Source organism: Enhydra lutris, unplaced genomic scaffold, assembly GCF_002288905.1.
Source record: "Enhydra lutris kenyoni isolate GAN:26980312 unplaced genomic scaffold, ASM228890v2 scaffoldscaffold29, whole genome shotgun sequence".
Classification (NCBI taxonomy): Eukaryota; Metazoa; Chordata; class Mammalia; order Carnivora; family Mustelidae; genus Enhydra; species Enhydra lutris.
The window spans coordinates 22474928-22498005 of NW_019154113.1; the positions used below are offsets into that span (position 1 = coordinate 22474928).

At 63.2% G+C, this 23078-nt stretch overlaps 1 protein-coding gene across 2 annotated transcripts in view; it reads right to left on the reverse strand.

Annotated features, from left to right (window-relative positions):
- LOC111152684 (TBC1 domain family member 2B) overlaps positions 1–23078 on the reverse strand; it is a 56514-nt gene that overhangs the window by 5470 nt on the left and 27966 nt on the right. For both annotated transcript variants that reach the window (XM_022511251.1, XM_022511250.1), the window contains 7 exons: positions 15582–15745; positions 12873–13102; positions 12000–12389; positions 8385–8495; positions 7335–7528; positions 4692–5186; positions 4050–4167 (listed from right to left, as the gene is read on the reverse strand). In XM_022511251.1, coding sequence (XP_022366959.1) covers positions 4050–4167; positions 4692–5186; positions 7335–7528; positions 8385–8495; positions 12000–12389; positions 12873–13102; positions 15582–15745 — 1702 coding nt within the window. The remainder of the gene's footprint in view (positions 1–4049; positions 4168–4691; positions 5187–7334; positions 7529–8384; positions 8496–11999; positions 12390–12872; positions 13103–15581; positions 15746–23078) is intronic.

The window sequence follows — 23078 nt, forward strand, 5'->3', positions numbered from 1 at the left end:
TCTTTAACGTAGAGGCTTTAACAATCAAAAAGACTTTTTTTTTTTAAGGGCGTGGTTAGAGTCAAGTAAGCATTACTAGTTGATATTGTAAACTTTAAAAGGCAACTAACTTAAAATGCTAAAAACACTGTTATAAAATGATTATGTTACTGTTACAAAAATGATTCCAAAGCGTTGTAAATTCCCCTCAGTACGTAAAAGACAACACAATACAGGAATCCTGCTGGAAACAAACATTTTGGCCAATCTGCCTTCTGACTAGAGCAAGAGACTAAGTCTCAGAGATGAGAACCGGGGGGTAAGCTATAACGGATACTCCTTAAAGCCCGCACAGAGTGCGTAAGCTGCTGCTGGAACGTCCCGCGGCGTGCGAACCGGCTGCCGGCCCCCCGCACTGTGCTCCCCGGGAAAGCAGCCCGGAGTCTCACAGGGCAAGCTGGACGGCTGTCCCACTGGGTGATACACCCCTGGGGACCGTCCCCAGGGAGCCCGCTCCTGTCACCCCGCAGGGTCAGTGTCACCCACAAGACGCAGTGCCTGGACATTCCAACAACGGCCCTGGAACCACACATAGGCAAGAGAGACGGACAGGTGGCCGCGGGGCGAGGGACAGCCGTGAGACCCCTTCTGCAGAGGAAGGGCAAGCAGGCGGTCCCCAGAGTGGGAGCGAGGCCATGCCCCAGCCCTCCCAGGCAGGTGGCAGGTGGTGCCTGGCTCGGGAGGCCGCGTGCAGAGCCGCCCGCTGGGTCGACTCCAGCACCCTGCGCTCAGGAGGACATGGGAGGACACTGTCCTCAGTGCCCACCAAGGTCCTGGCACCCAGCATGCACTCAACTGACAGGATGGACAGAGGCTGCAAACTCTGGCCCGTGGCGGCGGTCTGATGGGGACTTGTGAATCTCGGCACCGGGGCTGGCCACACTCGCTGCCCCACGGCACGGCCTAACCCGGAGCCTGCCGTCGCAGAGTACACGGGTTACGTGGATTTGCCTGGTGGAGGGCGACCGCCACCAAATACGGCTGTGACAAAGCACAGAACGACATGGGAGAGCCCTCATGCTATCGTGTGAGCCGGCTGGGACGTGTCCTGCCCCCAGCACGAGTACCTGAAGTACATTTGGAGGAGAAAAAGCAAAAAGGAAATACATGAGAAGGCCAACTGTGGCCCCTAGCGGGTCGGATAACACAGGTTTTTGTTTCCTTCTGAACATCTGGATCCCCAGCCACCAATTCTTTGAGGGCACCCACGACTTTCACTGTCGGGGAGGAAACAGGCTCTTTGGACTTGACAATTGCGTTTACGTGACAACATGATACATGTTTTATCTTAAATCCACATAATTAAAACAGGTTTTCATTTCCTGCCTATAAGGATAATCTACGAGTTTTTATGCTCCAAGTGTTAGCACAAGCTCGTAACGCACCATCTGAGTTCAGCCTGGAGCGGTCTACGCGGGCGGGGGCGCTGCTCACATCCCAGCAGGGCAGCCGAGGTGCCCGGGTGTGGACGGAGGTGGCCAGGCTCCATGGTACACAGGCGGGAGGGCCTGGCTCAGAGGATTTAAGACAGACGAAGGCCTCACCCTTCTTATTTTGAAACAGTCATCTGACATCTCCGCAGCTATTAGCACCCAGGCGTCCGTGATGCACGGAATTTAATTTACTGACCTCTTCACTCCCATCAGACAGTGACGACTGCCTCTTCCCATGGCTCATTTCCTAGTTTACAAAATATTCTGGCAAGAAGAGCCTCCAGGTGATTTAGCAAAGTGACATGCTCACGGGGAGACTCGCTGAGCCTCTCCCCGGATCGGTTGGCCCCTGTGGCACTGGGGCCACTCAGGAGAGCTGCTTTGTGTCTCTGACCTCCAGTTTTCTCCCAAGTACAGTGGGGACAACAATGCCTCCACCAGGATGGTTTTGGCGCTGAGTGCCAGCTCCCTGTCCCCAGTTGGGGCGTGCATGCACACTCAGCCACTGGCCATGTGGGGGAGCCGGCGAGTCTGGAATGAGCATCAGGGCCGTGGCCGGCTGCAGGACGAGCAGGCCCACAGGGAGGTTCCCGTCAGACGGCCACGGTCCCCGAGGCGCGCACCAGAGCTGTGGGAAGAGCAGTGGCCTCGGGTCAGTGGGCAACACAGTTGCGCCCAGAGCCCAGGCTGAACGGGAGGTGTGTGGGGAGGCAGCAGGGGACGGTGACGGGGGGGGGGGGGTGTCAGCTGCACATGGAAAACAGGGCGTTTCCGGGAGCAAGGGTTCCATTGTAGGGCACCATGTGGTTCCTGTGACACGGGGTGGGAAATGGGGAGGTGACGCAGAGATGCAGGAACGGGGGTCCCGGGCGGGGGTCAGGGGTCAGAGGGGAGCAGGCATGAGCCGCCAGGCAGGTGGCAGCGGCAAGAAGCCTAACAACAGGGCCGCAAAGCGACAGGAACGAGGCTGCATCCAGGCTGGGGGGCAGGGGCCGGGGCAGGTGGTCACGGAGGCCATGACGAAAGGCACACATAGAACTCAGGGCCCAGCCAGGCAAACGGACGCCACCCTCACTGTCTACGGCAGAAGGATCCTACGCGGGGACACGGCCACGGGTGAGAGAAAAGCCGAGAAGCCACGCGGCTGATGGAGTGGCCCAGAGGCAAGGGCAGGAAGCTGCCTGTGGCTGGAGCACGGAGATGCCGGGGCCTAGGGGCCTGCCAGACAGGAGCGGGCACCACGGAGTTGTCCAGGCCACAGGAAGCCAGCGTCCACGACAGTGGGGTGAGAATGGCCTGCCCTCCCCTCCAGCCCCTGCTGGTCCCCTGCCTGGGCCTCCTCTGGCCGCTGCAGGGCCGGGAAGTTCAGGCCCATGAGCAGGGCTGTCAGCTGCACAGCGGCCCCAGACTGGCCCAGGGGATCTCTGGCCTGGGCCCCAGGGGCTGCTCCTGAGCCAGAACTGCCCACGTGGGGATGGCCCTGGGCTCTCGCCGCCCACATCGCCCTGTCTGCCCTGGCTTCAGGCTCCAGGCGTGGCAGGCATGAGCTGTGCCCTCATATCTCCTGCCAGAAGGGGACAGCAGCCCACAGGCCGCCCCTCTGGGTCCAGCACTACCTCCGCTGCTCGCAGCCAGGGAGCGACCCCGGCAGGCCCCAGTGCAGCCTGTTCCCGTGAGACGCACGCCCGGAACAGGCGGCCCCAGCGTGTGCACTCCCCACCGGCCTGGCCAAACTTCCTCTCTCTGAGGTCCGTCCCACCCGTGCCTCCTTCCTTTTCCTGGTCTGGGGGTTCCCCAGCCTCCCCACTCCCACCGCCAGTTCTTCGCAGGTGCCTCCCCTCAGAAATTTCGGGCTCGTCCACTCCTGCCTTGGCCTCAGCTTCTCCGGAGAACCCGAAGTGACACATCAGGTTTCCAAGTACTCCTGGACCGCAGCTTAGCTGCCCAGACAAACAGCAGTGTCTGGGGACGGTGGAGCCCAGGGGGCAGCAGAGCCAGGAGACAGAGGAGCCCGGGGGATAGCAGAGCCATGGGGACAATGGAGCCCAGGAGGCAGCTGAGCTCCAGAGGACAGCAGAGGGGCACCTGGGTGGCTCAGTGGGTCAAGCCTCTGCCTTCGGCTCAGGTCATGATCCCAGGGTCCTGGGATCAAGCCCCGCATCAGGCTCTCAGCTCAGCAGGGAGCCTGCCTCCCCCTTCTCTCTGCCTGTGTCTCTGCCTACTTGTGATCTCTGTCAAATAAATAAATAAAAATTTAAAAAAAATTAAAAAAAAAAAGAGGATAGCAGAGCCATGGGGGCAGTGGAGCCGTGGGGGCAGTGGAGCCCAGGGGGATAGTGGAGCTTGAGGGACAGCAGGGCTGCAGGGCTGGTCCACTTCTCATGGTGTGTAACGGCCAGCCCACCCCGCCGGGTGACGCCAGCCCGGCCCACGGTCTGAGGCGTGCCCTGCCTTGTGCGCCTGGCGCGGGGGTTGGGCTTGAAGCTGCGAGCAGGAACCCCCCACCAGGGATCAGGTCAGCCCCATCTCAGCTCACGCTCCACGCTGCTGACCAAGGTGCAGGACAAGGGCACGTACCTGGGACCCCAGCAGAGTCTTCGTGTAATAGTCTCGCGGCATGAACACCTCCACTATGGTGACGAGACACCAGAAAGCGTCTTCCTGCTCCAGATACAGAAGGGCCACTGCCACCAACCTGCAAGCAAATGACAGGCGGTGAGCGCCAGCCCCTGCAGCCCAGGCCACGCGGCCCGTCGGACCCCGGTACCCCTGGGTTCTCGTGGCCACAGCTCCTCCAGCCCCAGGAAACAACTTCGAGTCAGCGCTCCTAGGCTGGTGAGCCGTTTTCCTTCTCTCTTTCTCTCCTCCTTCTTGTAGTAGTCTCTGCACCCAACATGCAGCTCGAACTCATGACCCCAGGGTCAAGTGTCACAGGCTCCACCGATAGCCAGCCAGGCGCCCCACATCTGATGTTCCTGATACTTTCCAGAAAGTACGCTTGCTTCTCTTAATTACTGCAGAACTGGGGACGCCACATCATTAAGCCTAGCTGACGGCAAACCTGCTTTACGAGGCGAACCTTCCTCGGCTAGCCAGGAGGGGAGGGGACAGGCCGAGCGCCCCCCTGCTCAGACCCAGGAGGGGAGGGGAAGGCCGGGCCAAGCGCCTACCTGCTCAGACCCTGCAGGGGAGGGGAGGGGACAGCCGGGCCGAGCGCACCTGTTCAGACCCTGGCAGTAGCCAATATCAGGGTTCCGCCAGGAGAAGGCGAGCAGCACGTTGCGCAGCTTCTGGACACCCTCCGACGTGGGGCCGGAGTAGTGCCTGTTGTTGGGCAGGGTCCGCAGCAGGTCCAGCTCGATCTGCTTGGAGGCTGGGTTCTGTTTCTCCAGCGCCTTCTGCAGCAGCGTCTGGAAGTACCCGGGCTCGGTGCTGTCCTTGAACTTCCTGGCGTGCAGGTCCACACACCACTTCCACACCTTGGAACGGTGCTCGTGTGGGATGCCGGCCCGGATCAGGTTCTTCAGCTCCGGGGAGCACGCCATCTCCCTGTTCATCGTGCTCGCAAAGTAGTTCTCCCACTTGACCCCGGTGGACACCTCCTGGTTCTCCGTGAGATGCAAGGTCTTCAGGTCCAGCGCTCGGACCTTGGCCACCAGCTTCTCCTCCTCGTCGTCCTCTGGGACGGTCCTAAACCCGTAGATGTCGTACTCACTGTCGAGAGATACAGAAGGGAAACTGAATGATGGGATTCTGACGAAGACCAAAGAGAAAGAGGATCGGCCCCCCGCGCACATGGCCCTTGGGCCTGGGACCAGCCACGGGAAATCGGCGAGCAAAGCAGCAGGTTCTTGTGGCAAGGGCGGGACGCGTGGCTGGCTCTGTGGGAACACGTGAAATTAGATCTCTTCGTACTACAATAAAGATCCATTCCAGGTGGTTTAAAGCTCTTCGTGTGAAAAGCACAGAAGAAAAAAATGTGCCCAGTAGCCTGGCCACGTGGACATGGGTTTCCATGTCACGTACGTCCATGTATAACTCCTGTGCTTGGAAAATGCCATTTCAGAAGGGCAAAGACGAGGCAGAAAGCACCTGCGTAGATATCAGGGATGAAGACAGCGTAGGCGTCAGAAGCAGAACCATGGCCCCTCACCTGCGGCCGGCCATGCCATATGGCTGAAGTGCATGGCGTCCCTGGACAGGGCCGAGGGCAGGGCAGTCCCCCTGGGCTACCCTGGGCCAGCATACGTGCAGGAGCCCTTCACAGCGGGCGAGCAGGGCAGGACCGGGGCGTGCAGGCCACTGCTGCCGCCAGAGGAGGGGAGAAGGGGGCCGGAGCCCACTGATGCCCGTGGCCTCCAGAAGCGGGAGAGGCTGCGCCCAGTAGCCTCCGTGGGAACAAAGCCCTTGGTCTGCGAGCCCAGGGAGGGCGCGAGCGCATGAGGACACCCACTGAGCCCCGCAGCCTCCGGAAAGGAACAGCAGCTGTGATGCCGCGAACACCCAGGAAGGCCCAGACGGACGGCCCGCACTAGCTGAGCCGGCACACGGGCGGTGTGCAAGCCGCCACGTCGGGGACGATCCGCGAGGAGCCACAGAAGATGGACACAGGGCCTCTTGTGCCTGCCGCTGCCGGCGTGGCCCATGCGAACATGGCAGAGCTGAAGAGACGTGTTCCCTGCGTGTCGCGATCCCGCTGCGCATCCGCACTAGAGGAGCCGCACACGGGCGCTGGAAACACAAACCCTGATGCTGGCCGCCTCTCATCTGTCATGAGGAAACGTGGAAGGGCCCCACGTGTCTGCCACGAGGGAAACAGGAGCGACACCGGGGTTTGGGCTCCACCTGCATCTCCCACAGCAAAAGGGCACGAGGCCCGTGAAACACGGCTCGGAGGCCGCGTGCGTCCCCCTGGAGCACCGGGTACGGTGGGATTCGTGTATCAGGACGTGGTCAGCGAGGAGCTAGAGATACACACGGAAGCTCGTCAGGGGAGAACACCTGGATGGGCCGACGGTACCCCAGGAACAACCCTGGGGCGGGGGGGCCCAACCAGACGGACGGGAATTCCAGAGGGGGCATGGGGGGGCGGGGGGCTGGGGTCCCGGGACTCGACTCTGTGGGTCTGGAAGCTTCTGTAATGATGAACCAGACATACATCAACACGACAAACAGTAGGAGCCCACAAGTGCACGAGGGGGACACAGGCGCCCTGAGCCCCACAGACCCGGCGAGGAGGAACGTGGAAGCCGGCTGCCCAGGCTGGCGTCCTGTTCCCGCCACGGCCACTCAGGGGCAATGGCTGCGAAGATGCGAGAATGAAAACACCACCTCACCCTGTGAGAACGCACATGGTGGGGGGACCTTCCCCCTCCCTCTGCCCCCCCCCCCGGCAGCTCAGGGCACGTGGGCACAGGGAGTCCTGTGCAGCAGGGGTGAGGCCCCAGGCTGCAAGCCAGATCTGTCGCAGCAGGTCTTGCTGGAGCGAGGCTTCCCCTGGGGCGGGACCCTCAGTGGGCACCGAGCCACCGTGCCGGGCTGGCCGAGCCCTCTCCCCACGTGGGGTCCCCTCGGCTCTCTAGCCATGTATGGGAGCAGCTGTGTCTCAGGACGGGGGCCCCCACTCCTGCGGGGATGGCCGCGCAGCGGGACCGGAGCCACGCGGGAGCCCGCGGGAGCCGCAGACACCATGTGCTCAGGAGAGAGGGCCTGAGCCCGGCCCCACCGCGCACCGGCTGCGGCAAGAACACCGAGATCACCTGCTCTGGGGGCGGACGGTAAGGGTTGCGAAGGAGTAGCGGGACACACACACGCATCCACCCCCAGGACGGTGCTCCCACCCCACCCCACCCCCCGCCCCACCTGACGAGACGAGGCTTCACCAGCGCCTGCCCCGGCTGCTCCGGGCCGTCGGCCTGCAGGGCGTCCTCCAGCAGCTGCGCGATGACGCCACGTGCTGGGCCCGGTTCCTCGGAGCACACGGGCGTCTTGACCTCCTGCAGCAGGATCAGGTACTTGCTCTCCATCTGACACAGCTTGGCTTCCAGGCTGGAATACTGCAGAGAACGGGGGTCACCGCTGCCCCGATCACGACCAGGACGCAGGAGGGGCCACCCGGGGCTGTTAGCTGCCAGTGGGCGGCGAGCCCCAGCCACAGGGCGATGAGCCGGGACCGCGTGGAGGACAGGAGAGTCCTGTCGCCTCGGGCCACCTGTCACATCCGCACGGGCCACCCCGGCCCCCTCCTCCCAGGGCGCTGCCCAGAGGATGCACTGCCAGCGAGACCCCAGATGCCGACACTGGCGTCTGTCTCGCACGGCAAAGGGAGCGGCAGGAACCAACCACACGGCGGTCCCTATGGTCGTGCTGAGTGTCATGTGGCACGTGGGCTGTGAGAAGGGGCCCGTGCGGCCCTGACATGTCCCGGGACACTGTGTCCCCAACCAGCTTGTCTGCTGTGTCATCAGACACACCCCAGGACCACGTGGACGTAGGTCTGGGGAGACGCGACCCACGGAGTGCAAAGCAGGGGCTACGAGGGCCACTGAAAGCCACCGCGTGCCGGCTGCTGTGCAGGCGCTACCCTTCCAGCCACAGCGCCGACAGACACGCACACCGACGGGTTCCCACCGTCCCCGTTTACAGACGGAAACCAGGCCACACGACTCAACGGACAAAGTCACAATCCAAACCCCTCCGTTCGGGGAACCTGGGAGTCGGGGTCAACGGTTTGTCAACCCCATGACGCAGGCAGACGAGGACACGTCAGGGTGCCTCTCGGAACGCAGCGCTCTACAGCCTGTATTTTGGGTTCTTGTGCCCCAGCACAGGAGTAGGACTGGTTCAGGGTGTGCCCGCTTCTAGAGGCTTCCGCGTCCCCAGCCACCAGGAAACAGCCGCGACCCAACCCACCTTGGCCATCAGATCCCGCTCCCTCCTCTCCGCATTTCTCCGCAGCGCCGAGAGCTCCAGGATTTCCTTGTTGAGGAACTTGTTCTGGGTTTTGTACCCCTGTAGGTTATCCTGTGGGCAGAAAACCGCCGTCAGTCCAGCCCACTCTCCCATATGGTTAACGTACCACCGTGTCCCCCGAGAGCCCCACCAAGTCAGCGCGAGGATCACATCCTCACGGCCTCTGCAGCCACCCTTGGGGCAACAGAGGAAGGAGTAGGACCACGTCCGCAGGCTGTAAATGCCACCTCCTGCACTCACTGACTGTCACAAGGCCAATCCTCGTGACCATTTCCTCTGTAACTCGAGGAACAACACGTTTTCTGTGGCTCTCGCTGTCACTCAGGGGACAGAGAAAAGGCCACGCGGACACCCGGCACGCTCGACTACGGAATCACGCCCGCCCCCTGCAGCGGACCGACGCACTCCGGGAGCACGTTCCTCCCGCGTGTACATGCAAACATTTCCAGCTCCGGAGACACCAATGGCGAAGCGCGAGGAACCGGACACACCTTCGCCTAGAAGTCCCCAGCTGTTACCGTCTGCTGCGCCAGCTGTTGGCTGAGCCTTGCAGGTGGTGACAGGTTCTGCCAAGGGTGGCAACGCGCTCGCTAGAGGAGGGGAGCGTCTGGGAGGAATGAGCGCCGCCCAGCTCAGTCCTCTGCCCGCGTGCCCACCCCCCCACTCTGCGGGGCTCCCAGGGCTGCGCTGGGCCCCGGGTCGCCGGGCTATTCCTGGACCGGCCGGGAGTGTCCGCCCCTCACGGGACGGAGGCCATGCCTGCTCCTTGAGTCGTGTCCCATCTCCGGGCTGGACACCACCGTGGGAGTGGGGCTGTAATCACCCTACGACGTGCAGAGGAGCCGTAACGTCTCGACGGCCCCCTTGACCCCTAACGCCTGTGGGTCCGCAGGAGACTCGGCAGCTCCGTGAGTGAAAGCCCTTGGGCCGCTGTCTGCACGTCTCCGCTGAGAGCCAGGCCACAGGGCTCTGGGCCGCACCTGGCAGGATCACAGCTCCTGCGTCGGCAGGACCACACGTCCTGACAGGCTTCCGAGATGCTGAAGGCCGGCTCCACACGAGGCCCGGGTGCCCCAGCGCCCGTCCTCCCCTCCTGCGGCCGACAGCTCTCCAGCCACAGCCGACACACACGGAAAGCAAAGCAGACCAACGGAGGAGGAAGAGGGACGCGGGCGGGTGAGGACGGCGGGAAGGCCGAGTACGCGGCCCTCCGGTCACATCCCGTGTGACTTCATCGCGAAGCCTCTCCCCACACCAACGCCAACGACCATACAAGTGAAGCCCTACCTATGACTGCCAGGCCCCGAGTCCCCGCCGGACCCCGCAGGACCCCACCGGACCTGGCAGGACCTCCACCAGGCCCCACAGGACCCCGTAGGACCCCAAGAGACGCCGTCAGGGGAAGCCTGGTTCACAGGTGAACATGCTGGGGCAGGAGGGGGCCCGGCGCCTGGGCAGGATGCAGCCCAGCTAAGCGGCTCTGAGCCCCTCCCGTGCTCTCTACAACCATGCTGCGTCTGCTCTGTACTTTCTGACTATTGTGGGTGCCCCAGGACAGGCCGCGCACTCCCAGCACAGCCCCTGGTGTGCGTCTGAACTAACGCCCGTGAGAGTCCCGACGAGGAACAGTGGCCGGCCAAACAGCAGACCACAGGAAGACTGGCCGCACAGGCAGGGTGTGGTGATGCAGATGGCAGCCCCAGCGGTGCCCGACGAAGCCATGGGGTCCCCACACCAAGTGAGAAGAAACACAGAAAAGCCTGGCAGGAAGTCCAGAAACAGTCATGTACTTAGGCTGGTAAAATCCTATGACCCATGTGCGTTCCTTCCTCAAAATACCCAGAAACAGAAAGTGACCGCGTCCCAGAGCCAACGAGAAGCGTCAGCAGATTCCGAACAGGCAGAGTCGGAGAAAGTGGGTCGCGACCGTGACGGACGAGTGCTCCCCGAGAAACACAGGCCGTGCCTCCCCACGGAGGCGTTCTGAGTTCAGGGTCGAGGCAGGAAGTCAGTCTGGAAACTGTGCCACCGTGAGAAGCAGGGACAGCAGGAACACATGGCAGAACCCCAGTTGCGTCCGCAGCCCCCCCCCCCCCCCCGCCCAGACCTGTTTCAATTCCCACAGAGCCGCCGCAGGGACCAGAGGAGGGAGCAGGCGGCGGCAGAAAGCTCGGGGCAGCCGCCGGCCCACTCAGAGCCCAAGGCCTCGCACCCGCCCCTGAACAGCCAGCCGCACCCTCCCGCCCCGTGGCCTCTGTCCCAAGTCACCTCATCACGGTGGGGTCTTAAAAACCGTGGAGAAACACTAGAGGAAAAAGTCATAAAATCACCAAATGCATCAAAACCACCCCACCCGGCATGCCACAGAACCTACAGCGTGAATAAGGGGGACGCCTGCTCCCGATCAAGTCTGTCTGCCGTGTCCACGGGGCGCTGAGTCCCCAGCCCATGCGAGCCACTCAGCCAGAGACAAGCCGCTCGCTCCCGCGCGTCCCCGCCCAGTGTGCCCACGCGGCCCGACGCGGTGCCGTCCGGGGTGGGCGTGTTCGCTCTCGGAACTCGGCAGAGCCGCGTTGTTCCGGCCACACTGACCATGGCGGTGTGTGTGGTCCAGTCACAGAGGAAGGGGCTGGAGCTCTGCGGCTGACCTTCCAGCCTCACACGTGTCACTGAGCAGTGGTCACTCTGGGAGACCACGTGCTTGTCCCCACGACACTCCCATCAGCCCAGGGTTCACTTCTCTTCTAGAATTCTCGGAAAGACCCCTGCGCGTCTACCACCCAGCTCTGTGCCGACGAGCCAGCGAGCTACTGCTAGGCACGTGGTAGGTGCCCACTGATAACCTCGACATGCACATCTTCGCCTTCAAGGAGAACCTGCCCTCGGGGGGCCAAACACTGCTGGTGCATGGTATTTACAGAAAGAGGATACCCAGGTGATCAGCACGTTATAGCTGGGTGGGGACTGGGGCTACAGACCTACTTGGGCTGAGCCCGGCCACACTCAGGGCCTCTCTGTGGCCTGATGGCCGAGGGCACAGCCCTTGCCCACCTCGGCTCCGACCTGGACAGTCACAGTTCAGGAAGCAGCCTCCCCACCCAGGCCAGCCCCCGGCCCTCAGCGCCAGGACCCTCCCAGCCTAGGTGCAGGGACCCCGACTTGAGCAGGCCTGCCTGGGAGCCAACCCCGCACCAGCTTTTGGGAACAACGGCCCCTCGGCTCCCGCACCCCCGGGGCTGAGGCAGGCCGTGTGCGGTGCTGGCCTGGGCGCTCGTGCGCAGCGGCTGACAGGCCCCCGGGGCTACGTGGGGTAATGAAACTCTAGGGGTACAGAGCAGAAAGGGGGAGTGTCGGCTGCGACAGAAAAGGAGGAAAAGATCCAGGAGCACCCCGGGCAACGGCACGGTCAGACTCGGGACTTTCCACGGACGCTTCTCAGAGAACACCCATCACCTGCTGGCAGGTGCTGCATCCGCCCCTGAGAGGCACCGCGGCTCCGCGGAGGCCCTGGACGCCGTCTGACCCGCCCCACAGCCGAGCCCGCGCCCCACTCACCTTCAGCCTGTCCAGCTCCAGCTGCTCCCTGCTGGCAGGGGCCGGGGAGCCGGGCGCCCCCGCGGCGGGGGCCGGGCCGTCCGCACCTTCACTGAGCCGCCGCGAGAGCTTCATGATGACCTCGTCCTTGGCCTGGATGGTCTCCAGCAGCATGCCCAGCTGCTCGCTGAGCTCGCCCACCTTGCCCTTGAGCGTGCGGGCCTCCTGCTGCAGACTCTCCCTCTCCAGGGAGAGCCGCTCCAGCTGGCTACTGAGGCCCAGGATCTGGTCGTCCTTGCGGTGCAGAAGCTCAAGCACGTCCTTCGGGACCCCCTCAGAGAGCCGGCTACTGGCAAAGTACTTGTCGTACTGGGAGGACCGGACCGTCTGCTGCAGCAGCCGTACAAGCTCCTGGAGCCAGAGGGGAGGGAGCAGATGTGGTGACCACGTGAGCCGGCACCGAGGAGGCTGCGCATGGCGACCTTCCTCTTGGGGGCGCCCAGAAACGCTGGCCCCTGGGCAGAGAACAATACTAGGAAATGGGAGACGCGGGCGCGCCTTCCCCCCATGGCCCCCAGCACACACGCATCCGGGAGCTTGACCAGCAGCTCCGAGCTGCCCAACGAGGTGTCCTCGGTCTCAGAGGGCCACGGACACCACGTGGTAATGCTTCTCCCTCCTGTTACCGGAGCAGCCGGCGCTGCGCTAGGGTGGGAGAGGGCCTGGCAGCGGGAGACATACCCCCTACGCCCCCGAAACCCGCGTGTCTCTGATGCCGACATCAAACTTCCGGGGGAGAAGGCCCATCTGGGGACGGAGACCCTCGGGGGTCCAGGCTGCAGCCCCGCGGCATAGCCAGCGGTGGGGGGCACACACGGGGAGGAGGACGGCTACCTTCTGGCTGGACAGGTCCTTCTGCAGCCGCTCCAGCTCCTCCTGCTGCCTCTGGACCTGCAGTTGCACCCCGGCCGGTGGCCTGACCCCAGCCGCGCCCTGCGCCCCGTCTGCCGACGGCTCGCCGCTGACGTGCCGGTTCCTGTATGATCCGATCATGTCTTTCAGAGGGCGCTTTCCTTTGTAGGGAATACGTCCAAAATCAAAGGGAAATCCTGAGCCAGCGACTCCTGCAGAAAAACAAAACTTGTTTTCTATGTGCAGGACAAGCCGTCCTTCTGCAAACCCAGGAAAACGCATCGACCTCCCGCCTGCCATCCTCCGGGAACTTCCACGTCCGCGTGCAGCACGCACAGGTGGGGCCGCCTCTGGGCCCCGACTCGCTCTGGACAACCAAGCCCAGACCCTGAGATGGTCGCCCACCCTGGGTCCTTCCTCAGGAGACTCGCCTTGGGGTCCTTTCCCAAGAGCGTGTCCTGGCTGTGACTGCACACCTGCCTGAGCACACGTGCAAACGGGCACAGGGCCCTGGCCCCGACGAGGGATTTAGGACAAGGCCGCGGGACACCTCGCTCAAGACTCGTCTGTGACACCCGCTCTCCTGCAGATGCTCGGGTCTCATCAACAGTCTCCCGAAGGGGACAGAGACACAGCCTGGGGAGGAGCATGGTGGCTCCAAGTTCCCGCAGCGTCCCGGAAACACGGAGTCCAGCCCCCGCCACCCCCGCCGTCAGACAGCAGGCTCCATGGCAGGACTCACAGACACGGGGCCTCTGAGCTCCCTTTGCTCACCTGTTCTCAGGAAGAAAGCAAAAGAAAACCCCCAACACATGTTCTTCATCGTGAACATGTGTTTTAAAGGGTGACTATGTTCTCTTCCTTAGAAAGGGGCCTTTAAAATTCTGACAGATCCAAATAAATACCAGCATGAACGAAATCACATTCATGTTCCAACCATGGGAGGAAACATGCACCAGGAACGCGTGTTGGGATTCTGTGAAGCTGGAAAACAGACGACTCCCGGCTCCTAAGTCCGGATAGTGGCTGCCCTGGGAGGAGTAGGTGACTGGCAGGGCGGGTGGAGAGGGGACAGAGGCTGGGGGATGAGGGCTGCAGACAGGGGACCGGCGAGGGGCAGGGGCGTGGGGGACAGCGTGAGGGGCCAGGGCTGGTGTACAGGGGTGGCCCCATCCTGTTTCAGAATGTGCTGCCCACGTGGGTGCACTCACTGTGAAAACCCACGGACATCACATTTCCGACAAGAGGGACTTTGCGCACTTGAACGCAGAGGAACAGATACAAGGGAGAACAGTTCGTGCTCCACACCATGCAACATAGACACACTGCGGGGCTGATGCTCGTGGCTGGTACAGGAAGGGTCCACGAGCCCGTACGATCAGTCACAGACCCCGTGTGGCTGCATGTCTGGCCCGGGGAGTTTCCAGCCCACGCGAGCCACTCAGCCTCGCAGGCCTTCCTTCCTGACCGTGCTCGCAGGTCATTCCCAGAACCCCAGCCCCCGGCTCGGGAGGTGCTGGCGTGGGCCCTCGGCAGGAAGCACAGCACGCCCGGCCCGCCCGGCCCGCCACCTTCACACCGCGTCCCACGGGACTGGGCCCCACACCACGACCCTGCGAACACAGGCAAGCCCCCGGCACAGCGGGCCAGGACCACCCTCCGGGGGACAGGAGACATACTTCCTTGAAATACTTGTGCTCCCGGTAAAGATTTCGTAAGATCCTGCTCCTCCTCCAGCCCCCGCTACAATTGAGCACGAGGTAGAATTTCTAAATTATTGTTGTTCTACATGGAAACATCAATGTTCCCTCGTGGATCGCTGGATGGGCACAGAAGTGGCCACAGAGACAGGGTCCGGATGATGACTCCTGAACCCTGACCTCCCCAAAACCAGTGGGGCCACACGCGACGTGGTTCCCACCGTGGGGCCGGAGGACACGTGGCCCCAGAGACCCACCACAGCGTGTCCTCATCCGAGGAGGTCAGCCCCGTGACCTCATACAGGGCACGCGAGGAGCAAGGAGGGACCTGCCGTCCGGAATGTGGGACGTCCTTGGCACAGAGACCGTCTCGGCCACACGGATGCCGAGGCCCACGGAGGATGGGGACGGGGAGCTGCTCAGACGCAATGAGGCCATCGCACATCAGCGAGGAAACCCGCCTGCAGGCCTTGTCAGTGCCTCATGTGACTGGGGACGTGAGCGTGCAGCCATGGAACCAGGGCAGGCGTGACAACTGGACTTACAGCTGCTGTTTCTCGGTACAATAATGAGCCATCATAAGTTTTAAATTTACACACAGTAGATTAATGTCTAGAATTTACGTTAAACCCGCCCCGCCCAGGGTGAACATGGGACAGGTGGGGGCTTGGAGAGAGTGGCCCTAAGTTCAAAACCGTGGGGGCCACACAGGGCTACAGTGGAATCCACGACCCTGTATGTTCTACCTTCGTGTAGACACGTGTTCTGTAAAAAAGGGTTTAAAAAAAAACAAAAATGGTATATCCGTGAAGAGCGCTGCAAGTTCCGGACGCCCCACCTCCCAAGAAACCTCACGAGTCACAGGCTGGGGTTCTTCCCTGTGACACCTCACCCTGCAGGCCCGCAGGGCTCATCCCCCTACAGACGCGGCTCCTGCTTCCAGAAAGGCTGGGACCGCAGAGAGGATGGGCGACCGGAACCACGTCCGTACCTTTGTTTCCTTCTGGGGCCGGCTTCTTCCTCTCTTCCTGTGCCATGGACTCCTCTAGCTCCTTGGGGTTCGGGTCTAAGAGCTCCCACTCTTCGTTGGTATAAAACACACTCTTCCGACTGTCGCCATGTCCTCTGCCAGGACGGAGAGACGACATGGAGTTTCTGTTGGGAGAAACAAGGTGAGGTATGTGAGATGCTGCAGAGAAAACTAACTTCACGCCTACAGGGACGGCAAGCACCAGCAGCTATGACATCATGAGTCAGGAGGGAGTGCAGAGAGGGACGGCTGGTGGGTGCTGCGGGCGGGGGTCTGAGTCATGGGAGTCACACAGGGGTGCCGTTGGCAAGACCCAGTTAAGGGGAAGGGATCCACCCCAAGACCCTGCGTGTCCCAGATTCCCGGGCGTGGTCATGAGACATGGAGGACTGCTGCGCCGTTGCGTGGACCCAGGTGAACGTGGCAGCCAAACACCTGTCCACAGGAGAACAGATGCGGTGGGCCGAGTGTCAAGGCACCATGGAAGGGAATCTGTCCATTCCTACGTCACTAGCGCCCGCCGTGTGCCAGCCACGACTCCAGCTCGGGAGCCACTGAGCCCGGGACACAGTCCTGCCCTGGTAAACACGTCAGCCACAGACCCTTGTTGGGAGAGAAGGGTCTTTAGATGCCGAACAGAAGGAAATGGGACAGTGACGTGTGCAGTGACGGTGATGGTGTTTCCAATCCTTGCGGGAACAGGGGTCACAGACGCTGTGCCTGTATGTGTGGCAAAACCACGAACGCCGGGACACAGGGCCCCGCTGCCTCCGTGAAGGGCAGGTTGCGGACTGCAGCCGGAGCACGGGACACGCAGACAGCAGGGCGGCCCGCAGAGTGGGACCCGGCCGGCCGGGGGGCACCGCCGAGGATCCCCGGTGAGGGGTTTACCCACAGAATGAGAACACGTGTGTGTACACAGGGTCCGCACGTGGACAGCCACAGCTGCCTGATTTCTCACACAAACGTGTCCCCGCAGGCGGGTGGCCCCGGTGGGACACGTCCACACACACCACACACTGTGCAGCAGAGAAGGGGAACCACGAAACACTCGTCAGCGCAGAGCAGTCCACAGAGGACAACCACGAAGGACCACGCACAGCCCGGCCATGTTCACAAGGCAACAGTGACAGAGGGCGGAGCGGCGGCTGCGGTGACAAAGTGCCCAGCGTCGGTCACAGCGGCGTCTACACGACCACGCACGGTGTTGGACATTCACTGGCCTGGACACGGATCAGGCGGAGTTTCCCGCAGGTCAGTCACACCTCGGGGCTGCGGCTGAAGCGCAGAGCAGGGAGGAGCGTGTGCCGCGTGGGGCTCTCCGAGGGGACGCGGCGCGGGTGCTGGAGCGGGGCTGTGGGCCCGCGGGGGGCAGACTGACCACACCCACATGGACCACGGCCATTGGTCAACGTGCTGTTTGTGATCAAGACTGGTTTTGGCTGATTCCACCGCATTGAGCTGCTCTAGATGTAAGAGCCCAGGGGACCAGTGACGGCGACATTCCCGCTGCCGCCTCCCGACAGGCACGCACGGCCTTCTGCTCCGGCACGAGTGCCCAGCCGACACCCGCCGCGTGTGGTCTCAGCGTTTCCTCCAGGCCTCGAGGGAGCCGCTGCCCACGTGCTGCTTGTCCCCTAGGCTCTCCTCTGGAGGCCGAGGCGTGTCCGCGCCGATGCCCACGACCGCCCACAAGGACACGCACAAGATCCCACAGTGCTGCGGGATGCTGCGGAGAAGAGCAGCTCAGGACGGAAAGCCCACGCCCACGCACGCCCACGCACGCCCACGCACGCCCACCCGATACACTCTACTCCTTTCCGCGACAGGCCAGAGGCCGCTGTGCACGGGCCCACAGCTCTCACAGCGGCTTCGGCGGCCGTCAGTCGCCCGCGTCACCATGGACCAGAGCGGTTACCAGCTCTAGGCGCAGGTCCTTCCTGGGGTAAGCGCAGGAAGGAGCCCCAGGGCAGGAGGGACGGACGTGGACGCTGCCAGGAAAGAACAGCTCTTTACCCAACTTAGGCCGTCCCTGCACAGCCACACGTGCCCCTGCCCTGCGGGGAGGCCCCCACACCAAGCCCCAGGGGAAGAGGAAACAGGATCAGACTCAAAGCTCGAAGTCCTTGACCCGAAGCACCAAAGAGCCTGTCCCCCGCTTGGACCTTCCGTGCCTGCGCCTGGGGGGCCGCAGAGCACGCTGTCCTCAAACCACACCCCCGCTCCAGCGGCAGACAGCCCCCCACCTGCGCCACCCCACGCAGCTCATGGCCGCGGAGATGGGGCCCTCCCGTTGGAGACTTGGGGCCCTTCACGGAGAGAGCCCGCTCTTCACGAGACCTCAGAGCCGCTCCCTGTGTCCCCCGGGACCATGCCGGGTGCGGCTCTGGTGCGATAATTGGCGGAAACGCACAGTGAGGCCTGCCAGCGGCGGCAGCGCCGGGATCCCCAGCAGTGGCCGTTCCCAAACGGACACGTTTCAGATCAATTTCTCCCCCGTCCAGCAAACACAGGCCACGTCGGGGACGCCGACACAGGGGCCTCCCCCAGGAACAGGTCCCTTCTTCGGGCAGGTTCTCACAGAGACACAGACATGGACGAGCCCGTCAGAAAACACCGTCTGAAGTGATGAAAGTCAGAAACAGCCAGAAGGGGCCTGCGGAGGAGACAGGGGCCCGGAAACACGGCCCTGGGCGTCCTCCCGAGAGGGTGGCGTGGGCACCGTGACACAGCCATACCAGGACGGCCACCCCGGGGACTGATTTTGGACTTGGGGCTCCCGGTGTGGGAGAAAGGGCCGCTGCTGCTTCCAGGCTCTCGTCTGGGGCGATGTGCTCCAGCAGCCACACACCCTTCCTCGTCCCCGCGCGAACCCTGGCCGGCTCGCAAGTCTGGAACCACACGTGTACGGTTCAAGCAGCTGCACTGCCGCCAGAGTGACGTGGGAACGTGGTCACAGGGGCCCCTGCCAGTGCCCGTCTACCACACGTGCACAATCGAGCACGCAGTCCTTCACTTTGGGGCACGTCACGTCTACAATAGTGTGTCCTGCCCCAAAACCCCCCCCCCCCCCCCCGAGCAGGAGTCATCACACCGGCGAGCCCCCAGGCAGGGGCAGCGGGTTGGGTCCCCCCGCCCGACGCACAGACCTGGCATCCACCCCCGTCTGGGCCCCTCCCTGCACCACCTCCACTCAGCACCTGAACTCCCGACACACGGACCTGGGGACTCAGGAAACCTGCTCTCATGGCCGCTGCGTCGCACACAAACCCCTCGTGCAGGTCCCCCGTGTGCTCCAAGACCTGAGTCAAAACCCATGTCCTGCAGAGTGACCCCCCCAACACCTCCAAGTACACAGGTCAGGGGGCAATGACCGCGGGGTCAGCCCTCAACGGCTCCCCACGGCCTCGTGCGTGAGGCCCCACCCACCGCCACCCTCCCTGACGGCAGCGAGCGGCCGGCTCGGACCCATGGACACCCTCAGCCCCAGCCTGTGCGGAGATCACGAGAGATCACAGGGGACGAAGGGGACTAGGACGACGGCAGGCTGCCTGGCCAGGGCGGGCCTTCAGAGCCTGCTTCTCAGGTGTGAGCGGTGGCCCTGTCAGGCCACACAGCTGGATCAAGGAGTCACGAGGTCAGCTCCAAGGGCCGTGCCGGGCATGTTGTCATGCACCCAAAAACACCATTTGATTAACACCGATACTCCGTGATATTATGTCCGGGTTTCACGCGCTTCCCAGCAGCACACGTTACACACGAGAGGTGACTCTTCGCTGTGGATTTCTGGGCAAAGAGGGGACGGGACGCTGCATGGGAAGCAAATGTCGTCCCAGGCGGCCGAGTGGGACGGTGGCCCCACAAGCACTGGCCAGCCCGGCAGGACTGCACGGCACAGGTGCAGATAGGTGGGCGCTGAGGGCCGCTACCCCGGGGCATGGCAGGAGCCAGGCCCTCCCCTCGTCAGTCCTTCCCAGCACGCGCCTGGTAGTGCGTGATGTGCTGGGGACACACGGGCTCACGTGGGACGTGGGCTACGGGCCAGAACGCAGAGAGATGTGGCGACCACCAGTGTCAGGACAGCTGTGGGGGAACGTGTGGGCTGACACACGGGGTGGGGGGCAGAGCATGGCCAGGACTCCCCAGGAGGGAGACTCGCCCGGCAGAGGGAGGGCAAGGCAGGGCCCGGAGGAGACAATGTTTGAACAACTAAGGGAGCCAAGCAGGCCGGCGACACGGCTGAGCCCACGGGATCTCAACAGCCAGGTCCAGAGCACGGCCTTCTGCCAACAGCAAGGAGGAGCCTCTGAAAGGCCTGTGGCAGTGGGAAGGATGGATCCTGAAACAGGAGGGTCCGCGACAGGCACACGGTGCACATGGGGTCCCCTGCCAGCCCCCAACTCCAGACACAACAGGATGCATGGCCCGTCACGCCCTTGGCGGCCCAGACAAGGCCGTGGTGTCCTCAGGTCGTGTCCCACCCGCGCTGGGTGACTGAGCACACTCTCCGGTCAGGTCTAATGGTCTGCGGCTCCTCTCGGGGCCACGGTGGTCTCCGCGGTGCGGCCTCATAGGGTGGCAGGACCTCCGGGGGCAGCACGGCCTCCCGGGGTTCCCGCCCTTGCAGCGTGGGGCCAGCCGAGGTCGGGAGACGGCTGTGCTGAGCAGGCCCTCACATGCCCCGGGGCTGCCGGCCCCCCACCCTGCAAACACCACACCCCACACCACGCTCATCGCACACGAAGGGTTTGTAGGTTATTTTTCCAAGGCCTGTGCTGAGGCTGTGGCCCGTCTTTCCTGCACAGACCGAGCTGTGCCTGCAAGGAAGACCCCAGATACACATGTCACAGCTCTGGCGTGGCCTCCCCACATTCACCAAACATCTGGGGGCGTGGTCCCAGCCAGGGAGACTGCAACGGCGCCCAGGATGGCCAGCCGCGCACACAACTCACTATGCCCACGGCCTGCAGGGCAAGAGACCGAAGGGCCCACAGGGGGGCGGGGGGACACCTGTCAGAGGCAGGCCGGCAGGACGGGCAGGCACTCCCAGCCAGCTTGGTCTCCGCTGCCGCCAGCTCCCCTACGGGAAGCTCTGCTGCACCCACGGTCTCCGCAGACATGGTCACATCCGCGGCAGCTACGTCCGCGGGACCGGCTCACGAGGAGCCGGCACCGAGCTGGGCAGCTCCTGGTCATGACCTCAGCCCTCACACCCAGCGCGTGGGAGTCATTTACACACGTGTGCACACAGCCTGGTTTACTAACGGAGAACATAAAGCTCAGAGAGGTTCAGTCACTGGCTCAGCACCACACAGCTCCTGACCAGCAGGGCTGGCTGCACAGAGCAGCGGCCGGGGCGGGACCAGCCCTGCACGGAGGGATAGCCGGGCCCTGTGGTCACGCAGCAGGCCGACCTTGGCACCCATCAGCAGACCCAGACTCCAGGCCCACAGAGTCACAGGGCACAGCTCATGGGGGCCACCACACTCCTCCCATGCACACCCGTCCCGCCCATGCCCTTCACGAGATCTGGGGCACATGTCTCCCCGCCCTTGCCCACGCACACCCTCCTCGCCCACGCACACCCTTCTCCAGCCCCGCGCCCGCCCCCGCAGGCGGACCAGGCTGAGCTTCCCGGGAGCACCGGTCTCTCTCACCTGAGGGGCCCGGACGCCGGTAGGTTAGCGGAAAGGCTGGTAAAAGCAGGAAACCACACACTGCTCACGAGCGTGGGCGCCTCTGCAGTTGCCCGAGCGGCCCACAGCCCCATCCCCGAGTCTGGCTGCTGACCCCTCCCGGGCCAGCCGTACCCGCAGGACATCACCTCATTTGTCCAAACCTGTTTGGCTTCTTTTAAAAGTGGACCCTGGACTTAGGGTTGGGAAATAATCCCCGTACAGAGTCTGTAGGTCGCTCACAACTTCTCCCTGCGCATGTTGCCCACATCCTGGGGGCAATTTTTTTGAGTCACCCCCTTTTACCAAATTTCCCCCAAGTGTTCAACTAATTTTTCACAGGAAAGGTAACTCCACGTCATCCATACAGGCTTACCGTTTTGCAGACAGAATGACATAAAAGTCCGGCAAATCAATAGTTTCCCAATTATGTTCTTACGATGGACGGCACGGGGGATGCTGGGCTCCAGCCAAGGGACCCCAGGTGTCTTGTCGCTCTGCCGCACGCCTGCCAGGGCCCCGAGCACGTCGCCTTCCGACTCTAAGCCTCCGCTACATAGTCTGTCACAGGGAGAGACAGTGTCCCAGCGGCTCCCTACAATCTCCAGAGTCCGCGCTCCGCACCTGCCCGTAAGCGGTATGAGCAGGACGTGCCAGTGGCCAGGGGCCCTGGGGAGCAAGGGTCCCGTGGCCACACAAGGGCCTCCGGGGTCAGAATATGGGGACAGACTGTCGTCAGATGAGGAGATGCCTGCAGGCGGAGGGGACCAGTGATGCTTCCGACGTGGTGGGGGGCACCGGCAGAGAAGAACAGGACGTGGAGAGTGGACGGCCGGACAAGCAGGGGCGAGTCTGCAGTGGGCGGGGTGTCCCCCACACCCCAACTGGCTTCCCTGCACACGGCGGCCGTGTTTTTATCACCGACAAGAATGAGTTTCTTTGTTTACTGAACCCGACCATAAGGTAAAGGGAGAACGGGGCTGCCGTGGGAAAGAATGTGTCCCCGCACACGCGCAGTTCCCGTGGCAGCCCCCACCCCAAAACCCCGTGGGAGCGGCTGGCCCACTGTACCCAGCTGGTGGCCCGCGGCGAAGCAGGGAGCCCCGGCCGCGCCCCCACAGCACCCACCACGCCGAGCCGAGTGCCCGGGGCTCCGCGGCCACCACCATGGTTGTCTCGAGCAAAAACACGGCGACTCGGAGAACTCCCCAGCTCAGCCGTGAGAAGCCAGCAGGGCACTCCGGTTCCCGTCCCGCGTGAGGGGCGTGGGAGTGGCCACGGCAGCCCATCGGCAAGCAGCGAGCTGAACTGCAAAGCCAACACCTCCCCTCGGATCCACAGCGGACAGGGACATGGGGCAAACTGCTGTCCCCAGGACAGGAGAGCCAGGCGGGACAGCGCGGGGGCCCGGCTTCCTGCAGGGGACTCGGAAGCACGCCAGCGCAGGCTGGGATCCCAAGCTGTAATGGGCGGTCACCAGAGCCTCGGGTAGAGCCCCCCTGAGGGTAGCAGCCCCGGGGCACCGGATCCCAGAGGCCCCCAAGGTGCTGTGAGGTTAACCTCCAGGAGCTCAACCAGGTTCTCCCCGAGAACGTGGGGAAAAGTCCCCTCGGGATTCCGGCAAGGAGACGGGAAGGAAGTAGCTGTAAGTTCTCCAGCGCCCCCTGCTCTTAACAAGGCCTGCCCTTGGGGGACCCTGTTAGTCAGAGCCTCACTGACCTGGGCCCAGGGGCCCCCAGCTCTGGCCCCTCTTCCATCCTGGCGGCCTATTAGGGAGGGAAAA